The sequence below is a fragment of the Drosophila obscura genome, unplaced genomic scaffold (assembly GCF_018151105.1).
Source record: "Drosophila obscura isolate BZ-5 IFL unplaced genomic scaffold, ASM1815110v1 contig_202, whole genome shotgun sequence".
In the NCBI taxonomy this organism is placed as follows: Eukaryota; Metazoa; Arthropoda; class Insecta; order Diptera; family Drosophilidae; genus Drosophila; species Drosophila obscura.
Genome location: NW_024542793.1, coordinates 289,423 through 306,057, shown reverse-complemented (window position 1 = coordinate 306,057; position 16,635 = coordinate 289,423). Strand labels below are relative to the sequence as shown.

The following is a 16,635-nucleotide window of genomic DNA, read 5'->3' as shown; positions in this document are numbered from 1 at the left end:
GCGCTCTCGTACGCTATTGTCGCGTCGCAAGGTGCAGTTAGGACTAGCATATAAGTACTACATAAGTTCAAGAACCACATCGACGGCAATGAACAGCAAGCCGATGATACAGTCTGTAAGCGACAGCCCAGGAAAGCAGAACGCACCCTCTGTGCCAAAATTGTATTTTTAACTTAACCTCTAATAAATCATTACGCAATCATTAAATCCGCGTGTAAAACCTTTCTCTGGGACCAACGGATCCGCCCCCCTAAGGAACGTCCACTGCCGCCACAGGTGTAATACCACTTTGTGTGCCGCATCATTATCTCAGCAGATTGGGGCTCCGTCAAGGCGCAGCCGTAAACCAACATATTTTTGGTGCCGAAACCCGGGACTGCTTTGCTTGGGACTGGCTGGAAACAAACCGTTGGTCTTCGTTGGACACCTTTAAACAGTGGAAGGTTCATTTACGCAAGGTTAGTGCACTTGTGAGTTGTTGTGTGATAGAGAGTTGAGTCATGGCCGAAGGTGTAGTGGAATTAATTTGCGAGCAAGCTGCGTTGGTAGACTCGGTGAAGCGTATGTTGGAAAAGTTCAAAAATGATGAGACCAGTAAATCTGAAGCGCATATGGAGGCTAGATTGGAAGCTATGACCACGGTACATGCGGAATTTCGCGCGAATCATCGTAAGCTGATACGGTCGGAGGATGATTTGGTGAAGCCGGGTTATTTGGAGGTGGATCTTGAAGGGCAGTTTGAAGAAGCGTATATCGATTGTGTCGCGCAAATTCGAACGGAATTAAACATCTCGAGAGGTCGGATTCTTGCATCAACGCTCATCTCATCCGGTGAAGTGCAGCGAAATGGGTCCACCGAACCTACTGGTGTTAGCGGGTCAGCCGGTGTTGAAGAGGTTAAACTTCCTAGAGTGAAACTACCCATGTTCAGTGGAGAATTTGTGGATTGGCCGGCATTTAAGGAAATGTTTGAAGCTCGGGTCCATAATTGTCCTAGACTCACGGATTTGCATCGATTTCACTACCTCAAAGATTCTCTTTCAGATGAAGCGAAAAGGGATATACAACACCTTACTCTGATAGAATCTAATTACAGTGTAGCTTGGCAAATGTTGTTGAAATTGTATGATAATAAGCGAGTGTTGTTTCAGCATTATATGCAGGTTCTCGAGCAACAGCCCATGGTCCGTAACGACGACCCTGTGTCGCTAAAAGGGTTTTTGCAAACTTGTCGTTCATGCATTAAATCGCTGGAGAAGGTGGGGGTGGATCTCACCCATCAGAGCCACATTTTGGTATACCTGATGACGAAGAAGCTGCCAGCGCAGATACGATTGGATTGGGAAAAATCGATAGCTCAATCGCAAGAGTTACCAACTTTCGAGGAGCTGTCTACCCAGCTAGACGGTCAGTATAGGACGATGGTCACGACAGCCTCAGCTGACAGAGTGTTGTCATCGAACAAGGAGAGTAAAGGCGCTGCTGGGTCCGGCGTAAAACGCAGGGATGTTAAATCTTCATTTGTTGCCCGATCGGTGGATCAATGCGCAGTCTGTGGAACTGAAGGTCATTCCATAGTCGACTGCAAGGTATTTGGAGGCATGAATGTAACAGACCGGCGGGCATCGGTGATGAAGTATCGCTTGTGTTTCAATTGTTTGGGAAGCAACCATCAGTCTCGCAGGTGCAGGCTAAAAAACAATTGTTCGATTTGCACAGACCGACACCACACTCTTGTCCATGTGAAGCGTCAAGTAAGGGATTCTGGGGATCAGGTGCAACAGATCACGTCGAATGTCATAAATGGTGCGCCCGCTATAGGAACGCAAAAATATGAGGTACTGCTGCCTACGGCGTTGGTCACCATTGAGTCATCAGAAGGCTTCCCGTTGCAATTTAGGGCATTCTTAGACCAAGGATCGCAAGCTTCGTTTGTATCGGAAAACGTAGCGCAAAGACTAGGATTGTGTCGACAAAAGACACATTTAAAGGTAAACGGGTTATCCAATGCGCGGATTACGGAAGCATCCTCTTCAGTTCTGTTGAAAATCGGATCACGGTTTGAACCGCAAGTGAAGTACAATGTCACAGCGTATGTTTTGCCGAAGGTTAGTAAGAGGATGCCGGATCGTCGGATATCGATGGAAAAATGGACTCATTTCAAACATCTATGTTTAGCAGATCCCAATTATTTTGTACCCCAAGGAGTGGATATTTTGCTAGGTAGTGACATATATGATGAATTGATGTTGAGCGAGATACATCGTGGACCTGCAGGCACGCCTATCGCGCAGAACACCCGTTTAGGGTTCATTATCTCAGGGAAGGTCCAGGATTATGCAACTAACGCATTGGTACATACGGTTCAGGTGGTCCAGGATGATTCATCTGCGGAATTGGAAGGGTTGCTCCGACGGTTTTGGGAGCTTGAGCAGTATGAGCAAGAATCTGGAGGATTATCGAATGAAGAACAATGGTGTGAGGAACATTTTCTAGAAACATACAAAAGGTTGTCGTATGGGAAATATGTAGTGCGGCTCCCATTGTTATCGACATTGGACCCTAGCGCAGTGATTGGAGCGTCGTACCGGCCAGCTCTAAAAAGGTTGTGCCACCTGGACAAACGTTTACGGAAGGATGCCAAGTTGAAGGAAATATATTCCCAAACGATCCGTGAATATTTGGAACTAGGCCAAATGAAGAGGGCTTCCTCCCAGTGGAGCGACGTTGAAGATCAAGGTGTATTGATGGCCAAGGGGGGAGCCACACATTGCTATTTACCCCACCATCCAGTGATTAAGGAATCCTCGACAACAACAAAGGTGCGTGTTGTATTTGATGGGTCAATGAAAACGAGCAATGGAAAGGCGTTAAATGAAGTATTGGCGATCGGGCCAAAACTGCATCGGGATCTACCGAGCGTGTTGATTAACTGGAGGTCGTTGAAATACGCATTCATGGCAGATGTCGAAAAGATGTACAGGTGCATCAATGTCCATGAGAGGGATGCTCAATACCAAAGGATTCTGTGGAAACCGGATGAAGGCGATCAAATTGAGGAGTACGCATGTTGCACGGTGATGTTTGGCACGAGCTGTGCTCCATATTTGGCCATAAGGGTCATGCAACAATTGGCCCAGGATGAAGCTCATAACTACCCGTTGGCTGCAGATGTACTAAGACGTCAAATGTATGTGGATGACGTTTTATCAGGAGCGGATAGTCTGGCTGATGCCAAGGATATTCAAACTCAAGTCATCGGGATGATGAAAAGTGGAACGTTTGAATTACGTAAATGGGCTAGTAATTGCACACAGCTGCTAGACGGAATCCCTCTGGAGCACCGTGAGACAATGGGACCGGTAAATTTGCAGGGCGATGAAATGATACGTGCACTGGGCTTATATTGGAACCCCAGTGAAGACGAATTCCGATTTCATTTAAACTTCGATATTCCGACAGGTACACCGACGAAGAGGAATATATTATCCACGATTGCAAGGCTATTCGATCCGATGGGTTGGCTAAGCCCAGTAACAATAGTGGGACGGCGTCTTATGCAGACCTTATGGAAAACAAAACTTAATTGGGATGACCATGTTCCGCTATCTATTCAAAGGGAATGGGAGAAATTCACACTGGAGTTGCCAAATTTGTCGAAGGTGCATATACCACGGTATATAGCTTGGGGAATGTCAGGCGTTATTCCGCAGTTGCACATATTTTGTGACGCCTCCATGAGTGCATATGGTGCAGCAGCCTATTTGCGGATGCGAAAAGAAGAGGAATCTTTTCATGTGGAGTTGGTGGTAGCAAAATGTAAGGTGTCGCCTATAAAGCCACAGCTTACAATCCCACGAGCCGAGTTGTGTGCAGCAGTTATGGCTGTCAAAATATTCAAATATCTAAAGGACCAAATAAATATCCCAGTTGATTTTTCAAAAACGGTTTTCTGGTCGGACTCAATGATCGTTCTGAGCTGGATTCGAGGAGGAGCTACGAGATGGAAGATGTTCGTTGCCAACCGAATCAGCAAGATTTTGGAGCTAACCGATGGGAAACAATGGAAACACGTTGCCTCGGAGGATAACCCCGCAGACCTTTTAAGCCGTGGAGTCAATGTGACGAAGTTGTCTTCCTGCCAATTGTGGTGGCATGGGCCGCGATGGCTTCAATCGCCTGAAACGGAATGGCCAACCACAGCAGTATACCATGCAATGGACACAGTAGTGAGCAGCGAAATGAAGAAGGTTGAATGTAATTTTGTATCTGTCACGGACGAGTCCTGTCCCTCCTTACTGGAGAGCTGTTCGTCGTTTACACGCCTAATCCGCGTCATATCATATGTGAATCGGTTCTTAAGGAATTGCCGTGTTACCAAGACTGATCGGAAGGCTGGCTTTCTCAGTATAGACGAGCTAAGCGGAGGACTCTTGTGCGCAGTCCGAATGTGTCAATTGGAAGCTTTTCCCAAGGAATGGAACATGTTAATGAACGGGAAAGGTGCGACCAAAGAGAGTTCGCTGCTGCCACTTAATCCTTATTTTGATAAGGAAGAAAATGTTATTCGGCTTGGAGGCCGATTGAGAGACGCATTACTGTCGAAAGCGGAGAAACATCCGTATATTCTTCCCTACAAGCATCCGCTGACAACGTTGGTTATACGTTTTAGCCATGCCAGTACTCTGCATGGGGGAGCTGCGATTACACTCAGCCATATACGAAAAAGATTCTGGATACTGAACGGGCGAAATGCTGTACGAAAGGAAATTCACCAATGTGTCGTATGTTACAGGTTGAATCCGAAGACCACTTGTCAGCAAATGGGAGATTTGCCAGCGGTTAGGGTTCGCCCACAAAGAGCTTTTGAATCCATCGGAGTTGATTATGCAGGACCGTTCAACATATCCCCTTCTAAAGGAAGAGGTCGGACAGCAATCAAGGGCTACATCGCTGTATTTATATGTCTGGTGACCAAAGCCATCCACTTGGAACCCGTGGGGGACTTGACATCAACCGCATTTATGGGAGCACTGCAGCGATTCATTGGCCGACGTGGGAAATGCACTCACATATATAGCGATTGTGGGACGAATTTTGTTGGCGCAAATCGAAAGCTGCAAGCTGATAAGTTGGCATACAGACGGTACATCGAAAATACTATCCTCTCAAAACTAGCAGATGATGGGATCACTTGGCATTTTAACCCTCCATCTGCACCACATTTTGGAGGACTGTGGGAGGCGGGTGTTAAATCGATGAAATACCACCTGAAGAGGACGATCGGAGTTCGTACACTTACGTATGAAGAGTTGGCTACTGTGCTAGCTCAAATCGAGGCTTGTTTAAACTCTCGGCCACTATGCCCTCTGAGCAATGATCCAGAAGACCTAATGGTATTAACCCCTGGTCACTTTTTAATAGGGGAATCTTTACTTGCTCTACCTGAGGGACAGGTTGATAACATTAGCCACACGGAACGATGGAGAAACTGTCAATATATGGTTCAGCAATTCTGGAAACGTTGGAGCTCTGACTATTTAACGCGATTGCAACGGAGACCGAAATGGTTAGAAAGGAAGGAGAATTTAAAGGCCGGCGACATAGTTATTGTTAAAGACGAGCGGCTTCCGTCTAATTTCTGGCCCCTTGGTCGAATTATGCAAACTCACCGAGGGAAGGATGGTTTAGTTCGAGTGGTCACGCTAAAATCTAACGGGGGCCTGATTAAACGACCGGTTGCAAAGCTCTGCCCTCTACCTATACAAGATAATTGGCTAAATTCTGACATTGACCCTCCACAACACTCATAAACTGCACTCTCTCGTTACAGCGTTGTTTTGAGCTTTATTTTCAGTTCTATTGGCCTGAAGTTGGAAAAAAAAAAAAAAAAAAAACCAATCTGGATTAGACGATACTGAAGCTATCGTCAAGGGGGGAGAATGTTTAGGCAACGCAAAGTTTCTACCGGGGAACTATTTTATATTATAGCAGCTCAGATGTCGTTGCGCCTATGTTTTGGGAGTATGCCTTATGCATCTCTTTCGTAGTTGTTTTGGGAGCTACAGCGATCGGCAAACGTCTACGGTCTGCTCGTAACGCTCTTATACGGCGCTCTCGTACGCTATTGTCGCGTCGCAAGGTGCAGTTAGGACTAGCATATAAGTACTACATAAGTTCAAGAACCACATCGACGGCAATGAACAGCAAGCCGATGATACAGTCTGTAAGCGACAGCCCAGGAAAGCAGAACGCACCCTCTGTGCCAAAAATTGTATTTTTAACTTAACCTCTAATAAATCATTACGCAATCATTAAATCCGCGTGTAAAACCTTTCTCTGGGACCACCGGATCCGCCCTCCTAAGGAACGTCCACTGCCGCCACAGGTGTAATACCACTTTGTGTGCCGCATCATTATCTCAGCAGATTGGGGCTCCGTCAAGGCGCAGCCGTAAACCAACAACCTATCTTTCCTGCATGCTCACGATCGGTTCGGTAAAACGCGTCGCGCGTCCGGCAGACTCCCTGTAGTCAAACGCCTGGCAGATATTAACCTTTATTCCAATTTAATAGTTTTTTGCTTGGTGTCCATGGCCACTTGATGGTGCAGTTAAAAACTTGCATATCAAAGTCCAAAAACAAAACAGGTCTTGGACACCATTAATAGCTCGTTTAAGGTCCATTATCTCGATATCTATTGACCAACGTTGGCCGTATTGCCCTTGTTTGGCCAACATCTGAGCCAAACTTAACCCAAGTTTGTGGTTTTCTCTACCCGAAATTTGGTTTGGTTGCTGTGCCTAGGTATTTATCTACTTTATTTGGCTTGTAATTTAATTTTAATGGACAGGTTTTTTATGAAATAACATCCATTTGAATGTATTTTTGTTCTTTCCTTTTGCACCGATTTTACTTTCTGCATAGAAAATGATCAACACTAAAGACTTAAATTCTACGATTAGTTCTAGGTGGGCCGTAGTGTCAAACAAACGTTCAAGGCCTATTTTCACAGTTTTTTTTTATATTATATTTTATTCCAACTTAGACAGCCCATTTAACCTTGGCACACTAGCCATTCTCTTTTACTTTTGTGGTTTGTTCTCCCAAACCATGGAACAAGTCCTTAGCTAGGGACGGTCGCCATGTAAAAAATTAAATAATTGCAATTAATTAAATAAATATATTAGGCTAAGATTTGTAAACTGTACATGAAATCTCTAATGAGGGAAGATTCAAAAAATTAAATCCAGTTAAAAAAAAAAAAAATTTTATGTCCGCTCACGATCAGAGGGCGAGGAAGGATTTTCAAGCTATTACTGTGCGACTTGCCTAGGCAAGTTCAGTAATATCTTGCTACAAAGCGAAAACCCTTCTTGGCGATCGTAATACGATAGCACTCAAAGCCCACGCATTGTTCCACTTTTCGGATAAATCCCAAGTGAATCGCCAATCCATCATGTATATGGCCAATCGATCGCGCTTGCCACAGCGTGCCGTTGCGCCAAGTTCAGCGGTGCCCATACCGAGTACGTCAAGCTTCTCTTCCCGATTGTTCACTGCTGTGATTGATAGTGAGCTGATCTGACTTGTATCGAAGTGTGCAACATTTGTTTAGTCAGTTGGTTTGGGTGTCAAGCTGCGTGCGTTAGGACACAATTAGTTCATTGGAGGTAGTACACCAGGCCAACTATGCGACTGCATTTCAAAAGCTAGTTTTGACAAATAGGGGCATTGTTTTTGATTATTTTGTAATGTCCCCTTGCTTTCGGGCTGGGTATGGTCTTCTAGTCTGTTCAAAATACCGTGGAATTACAAGTTATTTATAATTCCCGGCGGAATTTACCAAACCAGGAACTTTGCAGGAAGCTGAAATAGAAATCACAACACTTTTTGGTTCTTTTAGATTTTAGCATGGTTTTCTTTGTTCCTCCGTATTCTACCGTGTACGATTATTCTACCCGGCTATGTTATGATTAAGGGTCACCTTGGCCGTCAATGGTGGTTTGACTGACTTCCGCCCTTCGATGGCGTGGTTGTACTGGCCCTCCGATGATGGCTGGTGATCTGCCTTTTTCTTCATGCAAGGCAGGGTGCCTTTTATAGATAGGCCGGCCTTCGATGTCCCATGAATGTCTTATTGGTGTCTTTATACTCCAGACCGGGAAGGGTCTCTTGGCGAATATCTATGGCCAATTAGTAGTGTGCAGTGGTGACGGAGCTAGATCGATAACGAAGGTTTACCTAGTCATTAGCCATGCAGTCAGTGTCCAATATTCCCGGTAAGGAAAGTGGAACTGCTGACTGGCTCGCGGCATTTCTGGGGTTTTGACCGGTCCTTCGGTGCCGAATCAATTCCCCCCAACAAGGTCTTCAATGTCCCAGGTAAGGTGATCCCGGTGTGCACCGGATCTGGAAAAGGAATTTCGCGGTATGCATCCTCGGGAATATTCATTGTTGTGATGTTCATGTTATTTCTAATGATTTTTGGCAATGTACTGTTTAACGCCCCTTCTGGTGGTACTCCTGTCTTTTGGCGTGTGCTGAGTTATGCAAGTTTGCTGGGTGTTGATCGCTTCACCTTCTATTAGCGTTGGCTGCGTCATCTGATGTGACGAACCATTTGATCCATGGTTTCCGTATCCTTTTCCCGGGTGGGTGATGGAAGATTTAGCTGGCGTTCGCTTGGCAGGGTGCTGAGTTCGCTTTATAATTCCGGGTTATCCTGTCCTTTGGCTTGTGCCGGGTCTCCCGATTCGTCGCTGTTAATCTCGTCACTTGCCGTCGGTAACGTTATATTTTCCACTGGTAATGTGATCGTGGCCTTTCTGCTGTTCTGGGTAAGAATTGTAGTTGGTGCTTGGTGGGTCGATTATCCCATATGTTACGATGGTTTTATTCAGTTTTATTTGGTAGTTATTTGTCCAGGCATTGCTCGAATCTGCGTGTGCTATGTTGGGTGACCACGGATCCTTCCGGTGGAGTTCTGGGTCGTCTTCGGTGGGTTCGATGGCTTGGGGGTCAAATGTTTGATTCGGGTTTTTCGGGATGGGTTTGTCAAATGTGCTTGACGGATCGATGCTCCAGTGGTAATCGCTTATGTGGGCGATGATCGGGGAAGCGTTGGACGTTGGGTGCTAGTAGTTTTGGATTCTGGCGGAACACTTAGGTGGTATTGTCTCCAGACTGGTTCATGAACTGGCTGGTCTGGACGATGTCTCTTTTGTTGGACCAATGGCTTGCTTGGGCGACGTAAAATGCTTGAGTCTGCGGGGCCAAGTTGGGTGGCCAAGGATCCAGGAGCTGGTTCAGGCTCATGTTCGGTTGGATCGGCGGCTTTGGAGTCAAATGTCTGGTTGGGGTCTTCGGGTAAGATGGGTTGTGTCGAAAGAGCTGTGTGGTTTGATCCTCCGTTGGTAGTCGCTTATGTGGGCGACAATGGGTGTGGTATCGACCATGGGTATGATGTTTTGGTACGCGGGTGTAGTACTCGTGTTATATTACAGCCAGACTGGTACGTGAACAGGTGAGTCGCGATGACGCCTCTGGTATCGCAACAACGACTTGTATGGGCGACGAAGATCTCGGACATGGCTCTAGGCATGGCTCGGTGCATGGCGCTAAGAATCATGTCAGTACGCGGAAGGTACTCCAATTGTGTGGGCGAAGATCTGTGTGGCGTCGGCCGTGGGTACGACAGGGCTGCGGTCGGTGTATCGTGGGGTCATCGTACTGGTTTCCGGGCCCGAGTTGAAGGGCTCTGTGGATATCAGTTAATTTATGGGCCCCGACCAGGGTGGGGTGAGCGTGGCTGTTTCCCTTGTTGCTGGGCTGTTGATCGGTTGCTGCCGTTGTCGGTGTCGATGTTGTTGTCTTGGTTCAGGGTTAATTGTCGTCTCTGAGGCTGTTTCTGTGTTCACTTTCTCCTGGGAGGAGATGGTACTTACATGCTCTGTTGCTGGACTTTGACCTGGGCTTCCTGTGTCGAGCGCCGGGTTCCAGTGCGTTAGTGTTTGTCTCGTGGGTGAGATTCTCGTAGTTTCTTTGGGGTATGTGTCCCCTGTGGTTGGCCTAGGACGCGGTTGCTCCGTAGTGACCGTGGGACTCGTTTTCCCGGTTGCTTGATTGTTGTTTCGTGTTGTTGGCTTCGGCTTCATGTTCGTGGACCGGCGCTTTGCCTCTGCTGGGGCTGGGCTGGGTGTCTTGTTCTTCGTGGCGATCTGGGTCGTTTTGTTCGTTGGGGTAGGTCGTGGTCGTGTGTTCGCTGAGGTTTGTATGGGTGTCATGTTGGCGTTGCTGGGTGCCGGAATCGTTGGGATAGGTTGCGGACGTATGACGGCCGCCGTTGGCTTCGGTTTCTGGTGTCGGGGTTCGTTGCCTTGTGCTCTGTTGGTCGGAACGGTGTGGATATGTGGTGTGGGGCACTGATCTCGTAATTGTAGAAGTGTGGTACCGCACTGGATTGTTGTTTCAATGGCGCATAGGAAGTCCATGCCGACGATAACTTGGTCCAACATGTTTGGTAGGACAAGGAAGGGTATTTGAACTTATCTTTGATCCAGCCTGATGTGCGCCAGTAGAATCTGGGTGATCTCTCTGACCGAGCCGTCGGCCAGGCTTATGCGGACGCATGCATCTTGCAGGTTGGTGTTGTTGTCTAGTTGTCGGGCGAGGTTTGCACTAATAAAGCTTCGGGATGCCCCTGTGTCGACGGTGGCTTCCGTTGCCTGTCCTCCTATGGTTACTGTTCGGGCCAGCGGCTACTTAAGCGTCTATCACAATATTAAATGTAGCTGTAACTAGTATAAGAGTATCGAAACCTAAGCTTATGTATGTCCCCAGCGTTCGGCAGTGCTGCTGCGCTCTCCCTGTTAAAGGGCGCTCTGCACCTGCTGCGTCGGATCTTGCATTGATGGGCCGTCGTGGCCCAAGTAGTTCTATGCTAATCTCTCGCCGCATAGGTTGCATACTGAACCCCCGCTTGTGAACATTTATCTGGCTGGGCAAAAGAGCGAGCAATTGGCTTCAGCTAGCCGCCGGTATAAATAAACATTATAACGTTTAAATCAAAGTCTTTAACTGATTTGGATAAATATAGGTGCCAAAAAAGCTTGGCATCTCAAACATTGGTGACCCCGACGTGATTTAACTACAATTTTTAATCGCGTTTCGTTTAAAACTATAAAAATCGAATAAGATATTCGTTGCTGTGCCGTTTAACGACCAACAAATACATTTTGTGAAAATAAGAACAGTTAAAGTGCAAGTTCAGTGCGACTGCAGCCGTCTAATATTCCGTTGCTTAATCGCCGATTCTCTCTTGCTCTGCGCCGCTGCAGCCGCGGCCCTTGACTTTCCGTGTCTTCTATTCTCGCTCCCGTTCTTTCGCCGTCGCTTAAGCGGTCTTACATTTTCCGTTGTTTCGTTGTATTACACCGGTTGGCATGGACAAAGAGCCGAATACAGGTGCGGGCGGAAATTTTGCGATGGAGGAAAAAAGGCTGAGGCTTTACAAGCGTAAAGTTCAGTCTCTGCATGATCGGCTGCAGCGTCTTGGCCAGTCATTCTCGGGGAATAAAATCGACAATTTAAGTGCGGCTGATATAGATGTGCGCCTCGATATGTTGGCTGAAATGCGTGAGGAGTTCAACAAGTCCCATAATGAGTTGGAATCACTGGATGAAGACGAGATTGGAAGTGAGCTGCGTGAAACGTTCGATACGCTCTTCATTTCTTTGAAAGCCGAGCTGCTGGCGGCTCTCGAACTAGGACATTTGCGCGTAGCTGCTCATTCCACTAGCATGCCAAATAGCTCTGGAGGTCATACCATCATCATGGCTCACAAGCAGCGGCTTCCTGAGCTGAAGCTACCTAGCTTCTCCGGTGGCTATGTGGAATATGCGGATTTTATTGCCATGTTCAATTCGGTCATCGAAGGGGATGCAGATCTCAGTGAAATCGAGAAGTTCCAACATCTTCGCTCATGTCTCTCGGATGCGGCCCTGGATTCGGTTCGATCGTTGGAGCTCTCCAGTGCCAATTATCGTGTGGCTCTGGACATACTTAGCAGACGTTTTAATAATAAACGACTTGTTTTCCAGGCACACATCAAGGAGATTCTTGGGCTCAAGAAGGTAGATTCGCATTCAGCTAAAAGGCTTCGGGAGTTTTCGGACGCAGTCAACTTGCATACGCGCGCCTGCAGACATTAGGAAGTGCTGAGGAGATATCTGGATGCATGATAATCCACATGCTGCTGCAAAAGCTAGATGAGAAGACCCAAACCAAGTGGGAAGAGACTGCGTCATCGGACAGGATACCCACAGCTGGGGAATTCTACGATTTCCTGGAGAAGCGATGCCAGAAGATGGAGAACGTGCAATACGCTATAGCGACACACGCTGGTAGCGCTCAGGTGGGAAAAAGCCAGTCTACACACCTTAAGAAAACCTTTGTTGCCTCTAACTCTTCCGCCGACCCGTCTGGATGCCCTTTCTGCCATTCAGCGGGCCACGGAATATACTCGTGCAGCATCTTCACAAACTTATCTCCTTTTCTGCGTCACAAAGAAGTGAAGAAGCTGTCACTGTGTTTTAACTGCTTAAAATCGGGTCATCGGACTCGTGCATGCACAGGTGGCCAGTGTAGAGTTTGCGGAAGGAGGCATCATACCTTGCTGCACTTCGACTCATCTATAGCGCAAGGCTCCCCAGCTGGTTCTCCTCCAGAACGAGCAGTACAACCAGGAGCTATTACGCCGGTTCAGGATTCTGCCAGCAGTGTGCCGTCTCATGCGTCTACCTCTCTTGCTGCCCAAGGTCTCCACTCCGATATTGTGCTGCTGGCCACAGCTGTTGTTTTGGTGAAGAATCGATCTGGCGTTTTGGTTCCTTGTCGCGCTATTCTAGATTCAGGATCTCAGCTTCATCTCGTTACCTCCAGGTTCGCCCAGCAGCTTCAGCTTAGGAGAACTCAATCGTCTGCCCTTGTTTCTGGTCTGGGCGATACTAGCGTGTCCACTGAGGGATCCACCGTCAGCATTTGCATGCAGTCTCGCACTTCGGACTATTCGACCACACTCACTGCTCTCATCGCACCCACAATCACAGATAGCCAACCAAGTCTGGCAGTTAATGTAGCCGATTGGAACATTCCCTCCAACATTCAGCTTGCCGATCCTGCATTCTTTAATCCTCAGCGAGTAGATCTCCTCATTGGCGCGAGCATATTCTATGACCTTCTCTGCGTAGGGCAAATCAAGCTCATAGATGGATTGCCTCTTCTGCAGAAGACCCGGCTTGGGTGGATCGTATCTGGTGGTGGACAGAGGGTATCAAGCTCGTCGCTTTTGGCAACCCAAAATTCTCCGGATTCGGAGGATAGAATGAATGCAAGGTTGGATCGAACTCTTCGTATGTTTTGGGAAGTTGAGAATTGTGCGAAGGCCAGCTTGAGTACAAAGGAAGAAGCGGATTGTGAGGCGCATTTCGTAAGCCACTTTTCACGGTTGCCATCAGGGGAGTACTCTGTTCGACTGCCTTTAAAGCATGATGCTGATCACTTGGGAGAGTCCTATACTCAGGCGTATCGACGATTTCTCAGCTTGGAGCGAAAACTGGATCGTAATCCCGCGCTCAAGGAGCGTTACTAAGCTTTTATGAAGGAGTATACTGATTTAAAGCATATGTCCAAAGTCCATCCTGACTCACGTAGCCTCTGCAAGTATTTTCTGCCTCATCACTGCGTTTTAAAGGAGGATAGTACCACGACAAAGCTCCGTGTCGTTTTCGATGGCTCTGCAGCTACATCAACTGGATGCTCCTTAAATGATGTGATGATGACAGGTCCTGTTATTCAGCCAGCATTGTTTAACATACTGATCCGGTTCCGCACATATCCCGTCGCTCTCACTGGTGACATTTGTAAAATGTACCGCTGCGTAAAGGTATCTCCGCCCGACAATTTTCTACAGTGTATCCTATGGCGAGATTCCATCCAGTCCGAGGTTCAGGTCTACACATTAGACACCGTCACATACGATACGAGGGCTGCATCGTTTTTAGCGGTCCGCGCAATGCACCAGCTGGCCATCGACGAGGGTAATCCCTACCCTCTTGGCTCAGCTGCTCTGCAACAGGAGTTCTATGTTGATGATCTCATCTCTGGCGGCAACTCGGTCGCAGAGGTCATGGAAAAGATGCGCCAAACTTCAAGTCTACTGTCTTGCGGTAACTTTAAGCTTAGAAAATGGTGCTCGAGTAACCAGGAGGTGCTTGATGGAATTCCAGAGGACGACGTGGAGAAATTTCTACGGTTTCATGATGGAAGCGACATTACCAAAACTCTTGGTTTAGCTTGGGACCCTGCGTCGGATCAGCTGCTGTTTGCATTGTCCGCGCTGGACTCGAATTCAAGGCCCTCCAAGCGGTCGGTTTTGTCAACTATTGCGCGTTTCTACGACCCTCTTGGATTGATTAATCCTGTTATTGTCAGGTGTAAGTTCTTTCTTCAGCAGCTTTGGAGAGAACATTTGGACTGGGATGAAAGCCTACCGACAGCGCTGCACTCAACTTGGATTGACCTGAGAAACAGTTTGGCAAGCATCTCTCGCATTTCCTTTCCTCGCGTTGTCCATAATTCCGGCACAATTGTAGAGGTTCATGGATTTTGTGATGCCAGCATGGAAGCATATGGTGCTTGCATATATGTCGTGTCCAGGCAAGGGGAGTCGTCGAGCAATGTTTTGTGCTCAAAGTCTCGAGTGGCGCCACTAAAATCATTGTCGATTCCAAAGCTGGAATTGAGTGGAGCCCATTTGCTTGCGAAGGTTATGCGCAACTTAAAGGAGACGGGAATTTTCCCAGGTCAGTTTTACTGCTGGTCGGATTCGTCTACGGCGTTATCTTGGATTCGGGATGAGCCAGCCAAATTTCAGGTTTTCGTGGCAAATCGAGTGGCAACAATTCAGGAGTTGACGCAAGGCATGGAATGGCGCTATGTTCCTACATTGTTGAATCCCGCTGATATCCTCTCCAGAGGCTCGCTTCCCAGCTACCTCATCCAGTCAGTGCTGTGGTTTCACGGCCCCTCGTTTTTGTTAGGTTCTAAGGATGAGTGGCCTGTATCTGCCGTTTCTGAAACTCCGACCATTGAGCTTCGCAAGCGTGTATTGCTGATCGCGTCTCCACATGCCGATCTCACGTCCGGATGCAAATTTGCTAATTCTTTCTTTGGCATGCAGCGCACATTCGCCTACATGCATAAATTCGTTCATCGTCTTAGGCATCCTGGACTCACGGTTTCTGACATACAGCAAGGAACGCATCTTCTTGTTCGACACGTTCAGCTGGCAAGTTTGTGGTCGGACATAAAGGAGATTAGACGCAATGGGCAAGTTAGGAAGTCTAGCTCCATCAGTTCGCTATCTCCGTTCATCGATCCGTCGGGTTTACTTCGAGTTGGAGGTCGTCTCGGCAACTCATCGCTCCCGTTTAATGCTCAGCACCCGCTTATTTTGCCCAAGGGACATCCCGTAACATCTGCAATGATAAGCTATTATCATCAACGGAACCTCCATGCCGGACCTCGCGCCTTGCTTGCTAAAATTCGATTAGAATATTGGCCTATTGGAGGAATCAAAGCCGTCTCGAAAGCGGTTAGCAAGTGTGTAAGATGCTTCAGGACGAGGCCGCGCATGGTTGAGCACATTATGGGGGACTTGCCTAAGGAGCGTCTGGAAGGATCGCGGGCCTTCGAAGTAACTGGAGTGGACTATTGTGGACCCTTTTTCTACCGATCAGAAATCCGCACGAGGCCTCCGATCAAGTGCTACATAAGCGTGTTTATTTGCTTCACATCTAAGGCCATACACATGGAGCTTGTTAAAGATCTGACCACCGCATCGTTCCTAGGCGCACTGAAACGTTTTACGTCCACTCGAGGAAGGCCAAGCCATATTTGGTCGGACAATGCTACAAATTTCGTTGGCGCTAAGAATGAGCTTCTGGAGCTGAAGAAGCTTTTCCTGAGCGACTCGCACATGAAAGAAGTCCATGAATCCTGCTTGGCTGACACCATCGACTGGCATTTCATCCCCCCGCGCTCTCCGCACTTTGGCGGATTGTGGGAAGCGGCCGTGAAGTCCGCAAAGTATCACCTGTACCGCTCAGTTGGGCCATCCATCCTTAGCTTCGACGAGCTCCGCACCTTGATCTGCCAGATCGCGGCAATTTTTAATTCTCGCCCTTTGCTCTCGCTTTCAGAAAATCCTGATGACTTGGATGTGTTGACGCCTGCTCATCTGCTTTTGGGAGGCCCGCATCAGTCAATTCTCGAGCCTGACCTAACGAAGCTCAACTACAACCGTCTGGATGGTTGGCAGCGGGTCACTCAACTGCAGCAGACATTCTGGAAGCGTTGGCGCGAAGAGTATCTGACTCTTTTGAGAGCGCTCGAAGTGGCGTACGCCTGCGGAAAATCTCTGCGTCAACGATGTCGTCTTGGTGAAGGATGAGAATCTTCCTCCAATGCGTTGGCCACTGGCTAGAGTGGTCGACGTCGTCAAAGGCAAGGATGGAGTAGGCCGCGTGGCTGATTTGAAGACGGCTTCAGGAACCATCAGGAGGGCTGTTACTCG

At 47.8% G+C, this 16,635-nt stretch overlaps 1 protein-coding gene across 2 annotated transcripts; it reads left to right on the top strand.

Annotated features, from left to right (window-relative positions):
* The first annotated feature begins 252 nt into the window (after positions 1 to 252).
* On the top strand, positions 253 to 6,304 carry LOC111080247. Of its 2 annotated transcripts, none has more exons than XM_022375732.2 (2): positions 253 to 2,108; positions 2,182 to 6,304. In XM_022375732.2, exons 1-2 carry the CDS (start codon positions 501 to 503, stop codon positions 2,221 to 2,223), a joined length of 1,650 nt encoding a protein of 549 aa, XP_022231424.2. In that variant the 5' UTR covers positions 253 to 500; the 3' UTR covers positions 2,224 to 6,304. The 2 variants fall into 2 exon arrangements, with proteins under 2 accessions (XP_022231424.2, XP_022231423.2); XM_022375731.2 differs by having other exon boundaries at positions 253 to 3,362; positions 3,463 to 6,304.
* The last annotated feature ends 10,331 nt before the right edge of the window (positions 6,305 to 16,635 follow it).

What these genes read in the sequence shown, in the direction of transcription:
- LOC111080247 (XM_022375731.2), top strand. Translation starts at nt 501, where the DNA reads ATGGCCGAAGGTGTAGTGGAATTAATTTGCGAGCAAGCTGCGTTGGTA. An exon ending in ACCGTGAGACAATGGGACCG is followed by an intron (nt 3,363 to 3,462) that starts GTAAATTTGCAG and finishes ATATTCCGACAG; the next exon opens with GTACACCGACGAAGAGGAAT.